Consider the following 12,833-nt stretch of genomic DNA (forward strand, 5'->3'; position numbering starts at 1 on the left):
ATCTGAGAAAAGAGCGGCCAAAGGTCGATGGCTGGGTAGCCGGAGCGGCCAAGACTTGCCCCTTCATAGCTCGGCTGAAGCCCCTCCCATGAACTAGGGCAAAGGAGGAATGGTCATTACTCTTTTTTTTTATTTAAGAGAGGAGAACAAAGCGGATGTGACGAGCCTGGGTTTGCCCACCCTCCATTACAGGTCCTTAAAAGCAGCTCCTTGATCTGCCACCCACTCCTCAAAAGTTCTGGCCTTTGGGTTCAGCTTCAAGGTCAAAGGGATATCACGAGCCGGACCCATGCTGTAGAAGCGGAACATGTTGGCTAACTCTTGGGTCCCAGGGAAGTCCAGCTTCTCGTAGGATTCAAGTGACATCTGCAAAAAGGGGAGACATTTCACGGTCCAGCCAGGAGCTGGAGGCGGTTCTGTGTGGGACTTCCAAGGCTGGCTCGCTTTGGATAATCAGCAGGGCAGTCCCCTGTGCAGGTGCACATTGGTTCGTTCCAGTGAGTGTAACCATAAAGACTCCCCACCCCCACCCCCCCAATCTCTGGAAAGCGGTCAAAGCACCTGTCTTACCTTGGCATCTCTCACATTTGTTCTGGTCTGCTTTGACATCACAGCCGCGTACTCGGCCACGGTGAGTCTGCACGTGCTCAGACCGATATCCTTGCCTATGTATTTCTCCGGCTCCTTCATCAGCTGAACCACAATTGGCCCCAGGTCTTCCACAGCAATGCCATCCATGGGCACCTCTCCCAGGGGAAGCGCTTGACAGACAGAGAGAAGCAACTAGAGATACTCCGTGGACCAGCATTACACGGGATTAGAGCCTGAGCAACAGCTGCAGCCCTCTGCAACCTGTGCAGGTTAAGAATGCCAGCATAGGCAAAGGAGTACAAATGCTGTCACTGCATCCAGAAGGGGGGGGGGGTTGTTATACAAACTGCCTTGTTGATGCTTGGATGTTTTTTCTATGTGTGATTCACTGCTTTAGCGAATCCAGCACCTGAAACTGCTTTTTCCCCTCTTCCCTCCCAATCCCCTTTCCTTTTGTGTCATGTCTTAGATTTGTATGCCCCCTTGGGAGCCTTTTTGGCTAAAGGGCAGCATAAAAATGCTACGAACAAATAAATAGTATGTGTGTGTGAGTGCGTGCATGCGTAAAAGAGGCTGAGCAGCATTGGTAGGCCAAGAAAATAATTTGCACATCTCTTTGTTGAACACGGTGAATCCCAAGGAGGTGCTGTGCTTCCTCCACTAGGCAGTGCTGCCTGTTTGGCTAACTGTGTAGGAATTATTCCTTACAGGCACCACAAATACAAAAGATGTCTTGGCCCCCAGACTCTATGCTAACTGGGGCTGCAGGGGCGGCCGGAGGAGGGATGCCTTTACCCAGTTCATAGCCGTCTCCATCTCGGGCCTTCTGGGGCTGGAAGACAGTCAAGAAGTTCTCAAAGTAGGAGGACAGCCTCAAGCTGGTCATGGGCACACCGATGGCCCGGAAGTACTCTTCCACCTCGCCTTTGCCGTCAAAGTGCGCCACCTCTAGCTGCCCGCCTGTCAGCTTCCGCACATTCTCCAGACCACTGTACACCACGTAGCTCAAAGCCAGCCGCTTTGCCAAGTCCGCCACATGCGTCCCCTGAGTACAAACCGGACAGGAAAGGAGGCCTCAGGTGGTGCTCTGGGTCAAGTGAGGGGAGAGGCGGCTCCCTTGCAGCCAGGGAAACACTCTTCCTCTGTGCTGCCTGCAGGGCTGGGAGAATGTGGGACAAGGGGTGGGAGTGGTGAGTGCTCTCAGTTCAAGTTCCTTGGAGTACAGGCTGGCTCAGTTGGGCAGCCTAAGGGAGTGCCTGAGGGCCTCTGCAGTCATCCGGGCCACTGGTTGGCCTGTCATTCTGTATCGAGGCTGAGCACCCCCACCCTCACCCTCCACCAGAGATCCTTTCCCTGCCACCTGGACTGTTCTTGTGGCTTCAACAGCTTGATGCACAGAAAGCAGCAGCTTTTCACAGCTCGGAAACCAATATTGCTGCTCTCTCACGTCTGCGCAACACGCCCTTAAAGAGATGGCTGCAGGGGCCGTGATGGACAGCGTCACCTGCCAACCAAGCCCCCCCCCCTTGCTGGACATCCCCATCTCTGGCTTTGCCCCCCTTTCCACCTGCAAAACTTCCCGCTCTTTGTTGAGGTGATCCCAGAAATCTGTCACCAGGAAAGCTGCGTGTGCCGTGGCCAGGGCCGGCTCCAGGCTCCGGGGGTCGTCTAGGTCGGCCTTCACCACTTCGGCTCCCCTCATCCTGAGCTCTCGTGCAGCCTTCTGCCGGGGGTTGCGGGTGACAGCTCGCACGTGGAAGGCTGCATCGTGGAGGAGGGCTCTGGCCACTGAGCCCCCCTGGGCCCCTGCAGAAGCACACGGTTAGCTCACAGGAGCGTTGGGGGCACGGCACCAGGTGTATAAGCCACAGCGGGACGGGAAGGGTAACCCCACCACCCCCTAAAACAGGGAGCTGGGTTTTTGTTGCCAGGGAGGTGCAGAGTAACTTGTCCTTCTTTAGGGAGAACGCACCTTGGTGGAGTCGGGGGGGGGGAGCATTTCCTGTCTTGGGCCGGCCGATATGCAACTCCCCTCGGGCGCAAAGAGGTCTGTGTCTGGGAGGGAGACCTACCTGTAGCTCCAAAGACTACAACCAGCTTCTTGTCCGCCATGATCCGGGAGGCATCCGCCTGCCTTGGAATTGAGGACAGAGCGGATTTTAGGAGATGCTGAGAGAGAGGCCCCCGGGCTTGCTGCTGCTGCTGCTGCTGCACGGGCACAGCTTAACACCCGCCCGCCCCCTTTGACTCTGGGCCGATCAGCTGGGGGTCATTATTGCCCCCCCCCCGGTTCTCCCTACACAATCACTGGCATGGATGGGACGCCCCCCAGCCCCACTTTACACGCTAGCATAGTACACGGGGAGGGGGGTTTCATCACTCTGGCCCATGCACGTGTTAAGAGTCACTCTCGTGTGGAAGTTACCCCAGAGGCGCGACCCCCTTGCAAGACCGGAGCCGGGGTCAGGCAGGGGCCCGGGCCGGACCGGTGGAGCAAGAGCTGGGCGCGAACCGGGGGCCACGCAGGCTCCCTGGGCCGTCTGTTTTCAAAAGGAGAGATTCCGGGGCTGGCAAGATGTGGGGCAAGGCACTCAGTCCATGCTCAGAGACACTCTCCCTAGCCTTTATTGTTTTGCCCTGAGTCGCGGGTGAGGCTGAGCCCAGGAGAGCGCAGAGATCACATGACCAACACGGAAGAGGCGGGCCGAATGGTTGGCCGAGGTCGCTTGTCACGTGACGGGGTCGTCACGCGGTCTCGGAGGCGAGGCCGCGGATTGGCGCGCCGCGACATGACGCATCTGAACACCGCCCAGAGGTCTCATTCATATAAATGTTGTAAACAAATAGCAGCGCCCCGCCCAGAGGCCGCGGTGAGGGGCTCCGCGGGTGGCCAGCTGAGGCGGCAGGAAACGCGCTCCGCCCGCCAGCCCAAGGGCCCCCGCGCGTGCACAGCGCGCCCCTCGACGCGGGCGGAGCCTGCCGGGCCAGCGCGGAGAGGCGGGGCCAGAAGCAGTCCCGCCCAAGTGGGGGCGGGCCCGTGACGTCACAAGCAGCTCGGGGGGCCCCACCTTATGAATATTCAGCGGGCTTTATCCGCGTGACAGCGAGGGGGCGGAGTCTGCCCGGCGTCGCTTCAGTCCTGCGGAGGCGCTGACCGGAAGTGCCGCCGTGAGGGGAGCCGGAGCGGAGCGGAGCGGAGCGGAGCGGAGCGGCCCGGAGGACGACGACGACGACGAGGAAGAAGCGGCGGCCGGAGCAGGAGCGGCCTCTGAGGTGAGGGGAGGAGCGCGTGCGTGGCGCCCCTGAGCGTGTGCAGAGCGCCCCCGCCGCAGCCTTCCTCGGCTGGCGACTAGCGAGCGGCGCTTTCGTGCCCCCTCCCCAGCGCGGGCGATGCCGGGGCGCTCGGGGCCCCTGCCGCGTAGGCGCGGGTCCTGCCCGCCCGCCCCTTTTATCCGCACAACAGCCCTGCAAGGTGGGCTGGCCTGGCAGAGAGCGGGGGGGCGGGCTCGATGGCCTGAGAGGCCCCTCCCACTCCACCGTTCTGTGATTCTGCCCCCAGGGAGGGTGGCCTTGGCCTACCACTCCCATCAGCCCAGCTCCCTTGGCAGGGGCAGATGGGAGTTGGAGTCCCACAGCCTTGTCTCTGACACGCTAGCCACTGCACCGTGCTGCCCCAGAGGGAAGTGCACAAACTGCCCAGCTGGGCCGGCTAAATCCCTCCTCCCGCTCACAAGCCCCATGCATGGCCTGAAGCCCCCCTCCCCCCCAGCCCGGGCAGCCCCCTCCCCTGCCTGCGTTGCCTTCTCTCAGGCAGGCTGGCTCTGCTCTAGCTGTCCTGGCTAGCAGCTGCTTGCTAGACCTGGCCTGCCTCTACTTGCACAGTTGCCCTGCTGGACCCATCTGGCTGGCCACAGTGGGGAATCCCCATCCTCACTGACTGGGAATGATAGTAGCTGTAGTCCAACCTGTAGACCCAGGTTGGGGAAAGCCGACCTAACCTCTCCACCCCGTTTCCAAGCGTGGCTGGTCAGATGCCCCCGTGGCAGGGTCACAAGGAAGGCCTGAGGGCAGCTACCCTCCCTTCGTTTGCCCCGGACCCAACCACTGGTATTCCGGGTGTGGTGGCACGGCTAACTGCTGTGGCTTCTTTCTCGGTGGGCTCTGGCAACTTTTGAGCTCTTGGCCCTGCCTGGGCAGGATTAGCACTGAGTCCCGAGCCCCTTGGCTTGGTCCGTCTCTTCTCGCTGCGAGACCAGACTGTCTCAGAAGCTGGCCCAGAGCATGTCAAAGGAAACGTAGCTCAGCTGCTCATGGCGACAGCCGGTTCCCACGGCCTTGGCCCAAGCGCTGCCCCCTGCCAGTCTTGCCCGAGCGGCCGCTTCCTGCTTGCCCCCTGTGAGCGCGTTGGGCTGGTGGACGTAACTGGAAAGTAGTGTCAGAGGGGCTCCTGGTGGGTGGAATAACTGGCAGATAGAATAAAAGCCTTGTGCTTGGTATCTGGCAACAGGGAGGGTCTGGGCCAGCAGCGGTGCGTAGATCTTTCTGTCAACCATGAGCCAAGTGCGACAATGCTGAGGTTTTCCTGAGGTGGAGGCAAAGGCCAGAGTATTGACCATAACTGTCTCCTGGAACCATACAGCAGTAGAACTGGAAGGGGCCGATAAGGCCATCGAGACCAACCCCCTGCTCAATGCAGGAATCCACCTTAAAGCATCCCTGGCAGATGGCTGTCCAGCTGCCTCCTGAAGGCTTCTCGTGTGGGAGAGCCCACTGCTGCCCTAGGTCATCCACTGTCATACTGCTCTAACTGTCAGGAAGTCGTGCCTTGTGATGGACCTGGTTAGCACTTCAGAGACGGGAATCTTCCTCTACCAGGAGGTGCACACATCCCTCCCAATTCAGGGGCCATTTTATTGCTTTCATTTCATATGTATATAAAAATCCCAGGGCCTGTAACAATTGTGTTAAAACAACCACAAGAAAGCAGCAACAAAATACAGTCCAGATGTTGTGGTGCTAATAAAACAATTAAGCACTCATAAATGCCCAAGTGAACAGGTGGGTGTCATCCTGGCACTGTGATGTCGCTGCCTTGGTGAGGGAGTGTTACGCCAGGGAGGGAGGGGCCCTTTCTCTTGCACTGCAATTTAGCTGCTATGACTTGCTTTGAAATGGGCACCTTCCATCTCTGTCACTTGAGTCCAGAGTATCTGCATGGCACGTTGTGTCCTTTCCAGCAGAGTCAGGTAATTGAGCAAAGGGAGGGAGAGAATGCTTGCCCAAGGATGGGGGTGGGTTATATCTGCCCTGTAGCCCAGCAAAGGAATTGTCAGCAGACCCCAAGGTTTGGAAGGTTGTGGGCTCTCCCACACTAGAGGCCTTCAAGAGGCAGCTGGACAACCATCTGTCAGGGATGCTTTAAGGTGGATTCCTGCATTGTGCAGGGGGTTGGACGCGATGGCCTTGTAGGCCCCTTCCAACTCTGCTATTCTATGATTCTAAGATGGATTTTCTGGGAAACTAGTGTCCTGGGTTGGCTCTTTGAAGGGGCAGCAGTCAAAGGTTGCTGGTTGGTTTGTCCTTGGGGCATTCTGCTGGATGAGGAGGGACATGGCTGCCTGGCTCTGCCTTGGGGGAGCCTGGCCAGTGACTTCAGGAGTATCCAGCTGTGCCCAAGAGAGGGGGGCGTGATTCAGCAAGGACTTGGGGTACAGGGGGAGGCCAGCTAAGGCAGTGTGTGGCAGACCTTCATTGCCTGCCGTGGCAGCTGAGGGCTCCGGCTTCTTCAGCTCCTGCCTGGTTCGTTCCTTTGCCATTTTCCATCCTGGCCTCAAGCCAGAGCTGCATACATGGGCAGGGGTGGAGGGCTGCTGCTGCTCAGCACTCTGTAACGGGGCCAGTGGGCGCCTTGTGGCATGCTGCAAGGGGGGCTTGTAAATCACTGCCCACCCCCCCACCCCCGTCCTGCAGCTCCCTCATCTCCCACTAACTCGAGGAGAAGCCTCGGTCTGAAAGCCCTCCTTGTTCTTGGCCGTGTGTGCTTGTCTTGTACCCAGTGCTTCTCTCACAGCAATGACTGGCAGAACCGATAATAAGCCAGGTGCCGGGCCCACGTTCAGCTTTGTTTACCCTCTCTCTCCCCCCACGCCACCGCCACCGCTTTCTTCGCTTCCCCACAGTCTGAGTCGAGGGGGAGCTGTGTGTAGCTGAAGGCCTGGAGATTAAAGACGGGGGTTTAAAAGCTCCATTGTGGTCTCTGCCCTTCGTACCGTTAAGCTCTTCTTTCTCTGCTGTCTCAGCAGCTGGCATTTGAAGAATGGTTTGCTCAACAGTTGGAAGTCAAACTGCTGGATTTGCCTGGGCCCTTTGCTTTTCTCTGCCGGCAAGTCCCATCCTGGCCATGGAGCCTCATCAGAAGTTGCCCTCACTGAAAATCTATCAGTCCATCAAAGCTGAGAATGGAAACTGGAGGGTTGAAATCCTGTTATGCTAAGAGAGCCGGGTCACTAACAGATCAGCTCAATGCAGGCTCATCCGTTGGCCACTGACCGCTGTAGTGCTGCGCTTGGTCCGTCTGTCAGAATTGCCTTTGAATGTTGCGGAGTTCTGTTCTGTACGACTGACCCTGGTTCTTCCTGAATAGGACATTTAGGCTGAACGGCTGATTGAGCAAAGCATCCAGCGGATCAGCCAGCTGCAGCATGTTGTCTGATGTGACAGAGGGGCTAGATGAGCCCGAGAACCTCTCCTACGAAGAGGTGGAGGAGGATGACGGCGTCAGGTGAGCCGCCCTGCCGCTGGAGGGGGGGAAATGGGCTCTGTGTTAGGCCGAGTGCTGCTGAGTGGACTGGCGTTTGTTCAGTAACCAAGTCCGCTCCCAGCAGCCTTCTCCCAAAGTCCCCGCAAGTGGAGGCCACGAGGCTGGGGCAGCCCTTGGGCCATCCGGCTCTATCTAATTGCCATTAAAAGCAAGGGAGCCGGTGGGGCTGAGCAGGCCGTGTTGGAAGCCTCTGCAGAGCTCTGCCGCTTGGGGTGGGGGTCCCGGCAGGAGGAGGGAGCTGGGATTCCATTGTGGCCCTTAAGCTTTGCAGGCCTGGGAAGTGGGCCCGGGAGTCGTCCCGTTTTCTGCGGCAGGCAGGCAGGCTGGCTGGCCAGCCCTTGAGAGCTGCCTGGGAGTGGCGTTTCCTCCCTCAGCCATGCGCCGGTGAGAGTCACCTCGGGATGCAGGGCCTGTGACCCTGAGCAGGCTGCCTGGAGCGTGCCCTGGCCTGTCTCCGAGCCGTGCCTCCACGTTACAGGCCAGCCCCCCCCCCCCCGCCCGCCCCACTTAGGCAACTTCTCTGTCTCTCCCCACAGCCCCACAGACTTGTCTGAGCTGCTCAAAGAAGGGACCAAGGAGTCGCACGACCGTGCTGAGAACACTCAGTTCGTCAAAGATTTCCTGAAAGGGCGCATCAAGAGGGAGCTCTTCAAGGTGCGTCCAGCTCTGTGTGGCTTTTTGGCGTGGGGGGCGGGGGAGGGCTGGGCTTCCAAGGAGCTGGCAGGGCCCCCGCTGGGGGCCACTGCAGCCAGGAAGGCAGCCCAGCCATTGGGGGACAGAGGCCTGGCTGCTGCTGCTGAGCTGCTGCACCTGTGGTTGTGAGGAGCTCCAGGGCCGATCTCTGGGCAGGAGGACTAGGCCTGGTCCTGGGAGGGGCGTGAAGGACGTGCCGAGCCAGGGAGGCTTTGGGCATGACGGTCGGGGAGAGCACAGGAGCGCTCATGTTTGGGCAGGGACCACAGCTGAGTGGAGGAGCCCCATCTTTGCACGCAGAAGGGCCTGGCCGCCACCCCTGGCCTCTGCCGTTCAGGCAGTTTGTGACGGGAAAGCCCCCGACACCCCTTCCCCCGAGGCCTTGGAGAGCTCCTGCCTTGGGCTGGATGGGCCAATTGCCTGAGCCTGGCACGCAGCTTCCGACGCAGCTGGCCTGGCTGCTTCGTGAGACGGAGAAGGCGCGCCCGGCGTGGGTGTCTGGGGGAGCCCGGCGTGCCTCTCCAGCCGCTGCCCCTCACGGCCGGCCCGCGTCCCCTTGCAGCTGGGCACAGTGGCCCTCTACTTCACGTACTCGGCCCTGGAGGAGGAGATGGAGCGCAACAAGGACCAGCCAGCCTTCGCCCCTCTCTATTTCCCCCTGGAGCTGCACCGGAAGGAGGCCCTGGTGAAGGACCTGGAGTATTTCTATGGGGAAGGCTGGCGGGAGGCGATCCGGTGTTCGGAGGCCACGCAGTGCTACGTGGACCGCATCCACCACGTGGGCCAGCAGGAGCCGGAGCTGCTCGCGGCTCACGCCTACACCCGCTACATGGGGGACCTCTCCGGAGGGCAGGTGCTGAAGAAGGTGGCCCAGCGAGCCCTGAAGCTGCCCAGCACCGGGGAGGGGATCCAGTTCTACGTCTTTGAGAACATTTCCAACCCCCAGCAGTTCAAGCAGTTCTACAGAGCCCGGCTCAATGCCCTGGATCTGGACGGGGCGACCAAGGAGAGGGTCGTCAAGGAGGCCAACAAGGCCTTTGAGTTCAACATGCAGGTACAGAGCGGGGGGGGAGCGAGGGAGGGAGGGAGGGAGGGGGGACCCTGCCTCAGCCTCAGCCAGCACCAGGGTACGGCTGCCTTGTCCTGCCCTTCCGAGGCAGCTTGCGTGGTGACAGGAGCAAGAAATGCCGGCCTGGGCAAGGAGGCGGCGGCCTGCGGTGGCTTTGGGGGCGGGAAGAGACGCCAGAGATCCATCCGCACCATGTGCCAGCATTGCTCCTCAGGGCCTCTCTGGGCGAGGTATGCTCAGGGGATGCCCCTCGCGTTCTCTCACGCAGGGGGGAGTCGCTGCCCGGCCCAGCGTGGTGGTGGGGTGGGCTGAGCTCGGCCTGCCCCCTCCTCCCCCTCCCCCTCCCCCTCCCCCTCCCCTCTGTCCTCCTTGGCTCAGGTACTGGAGGGCAGTCGGCAGCACCGGCTCCAGCCACAAGTTGGTGGCCCCTGCTGCCCCGGCTGTGGCTGAGCAGCTCTTGCAGGGAGCGGAACGTCGTCCCCCGAGTTCCCAGCTGCCCCGGCCTGCTTCGCTCCCAGGGGCAGAGCAAGTCTCGCTGCTTCGGAGGCCCTGAGTCAGGAGGCCTCGGCCTCAGCCTCGCAGGGCTTGGGCTGGGCGCTGGCTTGCCCCCGGCTGCAGCCCCAGGTGGCGTGGCGTCGGAGTTTCTGGGCAGGGCTCCAGTCAGCCTGGGCAGCGTGTCAGGCAGTGGCTCTGGCTCACAGCAGCCCTTCACCACCTCTGCAGGTTTTTGAGGAGTTGGACAAGATTGGGGCCTTGTTAACAGAAGAAGTCCAAGATGGCGGCCTCCCGGTGCATGATGGGAAAGGAGACCTGCGCAAATGCCCCTACTATGCAGCGAAGCTGGGTGAGCCTGTGCCTTCCGCCCCCCCCTCCCCTCCCCCCCCTTCGGCTGCCCCTTCTCTGTCTCACTGTGCTCTCATTCCCCCCCACCACACAGCAGCTGGCGCCGAGGGCTCCGGCTGCCCCTGCCACCTCGCGTTGGCTCTGCTGAAGCAGCCCACCGTCCAGCTGGTCCTGGCGGCCTGCGTTGCCGTGGCGGCAGGGATGGCAGCCTGGTATGTGATGTGAGGCGGACGGCACTCCGCTGCCCCTGGGTGGCAGAAGGGGACGGTGGCACTTGCACAACTGGACGGCTATTTTCCATTGACACAGGCGGAGTTCTAATTTAATTAAGGAACCATTAAACCCAAATGCACAATGAATGAGAGAATGCCTCCCTGTCTGCATACAAGGAAGGTTTGAAAGTGTTAGCTAGTAAAATAGAGCCGGGGAGCCCACCTGGGTTGTTTGCTTGGCTCCGCGGCTCGAATACCAAAGCTATGTGGGGCGCACTGGGGCCCTTTCCTGGCCACGGAGGGGGCCCCACCCTCACCCTGCCCCCTTTGCTTTAGCTCTGTGGGTGGGCTTGAATGGTTTGTCTCCTTGGGAGCACGCTTTGCTTTTCCTAATGTCTTGGGGCTCAGAGGGAGGGAGGCAGCCCCCCTACTTGCACCTCCGTTCACAATACCCTCCCTCTGGCGCGGGATTCCACATACCGAGTCCACGAACTGCCATCCTTTAGTTCCAGGTGTGGGCGGAACGGGGTCACTGACTTGTACATATGGGAAATGCTTCACGGTTTAGTTTTCATGTAACTTATGGATTGTGATAACACCTATGACATAATAAAATTTATACTTGGTGTCTTACGCTGTTGCATGACTTGGGGATGAACTGTTGTGACTGTCAGAGGGGCAGTCCCACTGCTCACAGAGGGGTACAGATAGGGACCCCTTGAGCATCCACTGCAATCCTCACAGACAGAGGCGGACCCCCTCCAGCCCCACAGCCAGGCATCTGAGGGGATGGGGACAGACACAAACAGCACGGTCTGTTTCATGACCGAATACTTATTGCGGAACGTACTAATGACATTGGCCTGCACTGCGGCGTTTACCTTCGAGGGAACTTTAATTGGACTGACTACAGAGGGCTTCCAGGAATCGGAGCTGGAGTGGGGACGTAAATAAGGTGCGGCCTTCTACCGCACGTGTGTGGGAGGCGTGCTCAGGAGCGAGGCCTCGGCACGGTCGGTTCCTCCATGGACATTTGCACATGCAAGGCAGGCAGGCAAATAAGACAGGACCTAGTTCTGCGGCCAGGCCTTTGCCCCTCCCCCTGCTGGTCAGCACTGCTCAGCCGCACGGGGGCTCCCTTTCCCCCAAAAGACGGAGCCGGAGGCAGTGCCCGCTTCCGCGCCATTTATTTTGACCAAAGGGCAACTGTTTGCCTTCCTCCTCTGACTTGGACTGACGGACCCCCCACCAGTGGCAGTGCGGCCCTCCCCACACGCCTCTTCCCCCCACCCCCACCAATCACACACACACACACAGAGCTTTGTGGGCCTGTCTTTTATTTATATACAAACATGGAAAAGCGCCACCAGGTTATTTCTCTCGGAGTAGTAGGAGCATGAAAACTTCCTGCTGGTTCAAAATGCTTCACAGATGCACCAGTCACGCTCAGAACCAAGGGCTTGTGCGTGGCTGAATCCTCCCACGCAGGAGCCCTTGGGGGGGGGGGCAGGCAGGGGGGCCACTAGAGAGTGGACTGGTGTCGAAGGAGGGCAAGGCCACGCACGCCGGAGGCACAAGTCGGGACGGGGCCCGGAGGGTTTGGCAAGGGGCCCGGTGGCCCCCTCTGCCTGGCCCCCCCGCGCAGCCCTCTAGGCCCATTTTGCTGTATTGCTCATCAGTGCAAGGCAGGGCGTCTGTCGAGGAATTAGTGCAAAACCAAGGAGGGGAGGGCGTGTACGGGGGTTTTCACATTTCAGTTGATCACAGTTAAGAGTTTTAATACCACAAGCAAAACACAAAAGAACTCAAGACAAGCACAGCACTGCGTAGGTTTGCCAAAGTATTTACATGCTTCGGGGGGGGGGGGGGAGAGATGTCTCAGTACAGAGGAGCGCCTGGTCCAGCACTTGGCCTCCCCCCATGGACAAACACAAATGGGGCAGAGACCAAGCATGGGGTGCAGCCCCACTGCCACGGCAGGGGGAGCAACGGCCCGACTGACAAACGCAGCCGAGCACGGCCAGGGACGGCCTCCGTCACGGCCCCGACGGCCCTCACCCCTCCTGAAGGCGTTCTGGGGGGGGGGGGGGACACAGTGGCAGGCAACAGACACTCGGACCGGGGCAGCTGGCTTCTGCCCTGGCTGTGGAGGAAGCTGGTCTCCCACAACGGATGGGGCCCCACAAGAACAGAAAACGAGCCCAAAGGTCCCTTGAGTCCAGCACTCTGTTCACACAGCGGCCAACCAGTTTGTTGGCAACAAACACCCTTTTGGGCCAGTGCAAAATAAAAACACGGAGCACAAACCAAGCCAAGTACACAGATTTAAAAACAAAACATTTTTTTGTAAGATTCTAGAATCTGAAAAGATTCTAAAATGTAAGAACAAAATACCCTTCAAACAATCCCTTTTCACGTTGCGTGAGAGGACGGAGCTGTGCGGCCCAAGGGCAGTGGAGGAGGCGAACGCCTGGGAAAGGCAGCGGCACCGCCGCTCCCTCCCTGGACCACGTGCAGAGGAGGAGGAGGGCAGCGCTGGGCTCCACCCGAGGCGTGGGCATAGGGGCTGCTCGTCTGGAACGGCAGGGCAGAGGCAAGTGCAAGC

At 59.9% G+C, this 12,833-nt stretch overlaps 2 protein-coding genes across 3 annotated transcripts; one reads left to right on the forward strand and one right to left on the reverse strand.

Moving 5' to 3' along the window:
• Positions 1–128: 128 nt before the first annotated feature.
• Positions 129–2,731, reverse strand: NMRAL1 (NmrA like redox sensor 1). Its single transcript, XM_063142950.1, has 5 exons — positions 2,664–2,731; positions 2,159–2,397; positions 1,387–1,636; positions 571–761; positions 129–366 (listed from the first exon to the last, which is right to left on the reverse strand). Exons 1-5 carry the CDS (start codon positions 2,701–2,703, stop codon positions 187–189), a joined length of 900 nt encoding a protein of 299 aa, XP_062999020.1. The 5' UTR covers positions 2,704–2,731; the 3' UTR covers positions 129–186.
• A 928-nt stretch (positions 2,732–3,659) lies between these two features.
• Positions 3,660–10,861, forward strand: HMOX2 (heme oxygenase 2). Of its 2 annotated transcripts, none has more exons than XM_063143277.1 (6): positions 3,660–3,864; positions 7,235–7,372; positions 7,948–8,065; positions 8,667–9,158; positions 9,897–10,017; positions 10,111–10,861. In XM_063143277.1, the coding sequence occupies exons 2-6, from the start codon at positions 7,293–7,295 to the stop codon at positions 10,239–10,241; spliced, it is 942 nt and encodes a 313-aa protein (XP_062999347.1). In that variant the 5' UTR covers positions 3,660–3,864; positions 7,235–7,292; the 3' UTR covers positions 10,242–10,861. The 2 variants fall into 2 exon arrangements, with proteins under 2 accessions (XP_062999347.1, XP_062999348.1); XM_063143278.1 differs by having other exon boundaries at positions 10,114–10,861.
• The last annotated feature ends 1,972 nt before the right edge of the window (positions 10,862–12,833 follow it).

Source organism: Elgaria multicarinata, chromosome 17, assembly GCF_023053635.1.
Source record: "Elgaria multicarinata webbii isolate HBS135686 ecotype San Diego chromosome 17, rElgMul1.1.pri, whole genome shotgun sequence".
Taxonomy (NCBI): Eukaryota; Metazoa; Chordata; class Lepidosauria; order Squamata; family Anguidae; genus Elgaria; species Elgaria multicarinata.

Excerpts from the sequence above, each read along its gene's own strand:
- HMOX2 (XM_063143277.1), top strand. The coding sequence starts at position 7,293 with ATGTTGTCTGATGTGACAGAGGGGCTAGATGAGCCCGAGAACCTCTCC. Across the intron at positions 9,159-9,896 it reads CCTTTGAGTTCAACATGCAG|GTTTTTGAGGAGTTGGACAA; the intron begins GTACAGAGCGGG and ends CCACCTCTGCAG. Across the intron at positions 10,018-10,110 it reads CTACTATGCAGCGAAGCTGG|CAGCTGGCGCCGAGGGCTCC; the intron begins GTGAGCCTGTGC and ends CCCACCACACAG.
- NMRAL1 (XM_063142950.1), bottom strand. The coding sequence starts at position 2,703 with ATGGCGGACAAGAAGCTGGTTGTAGTCTTTGGAGCTACAG. Across the intron at positions 2,398-2,663 it reads TGTAGTCTTTGGAGCTACAG|GGGCCCAGGGGGGCTCAGTG; the intron begins GTAGGTCTCCCT and ends GTGCTTCTGCAG. Across the intron at positions 762-1,386 it reads TGGAGACGGCTATGAACTGG|CGCTTCCCCTGGGAGAGGTG; the intron begins GTAAAGGCATCC and ends CTGTCTGTCAAG.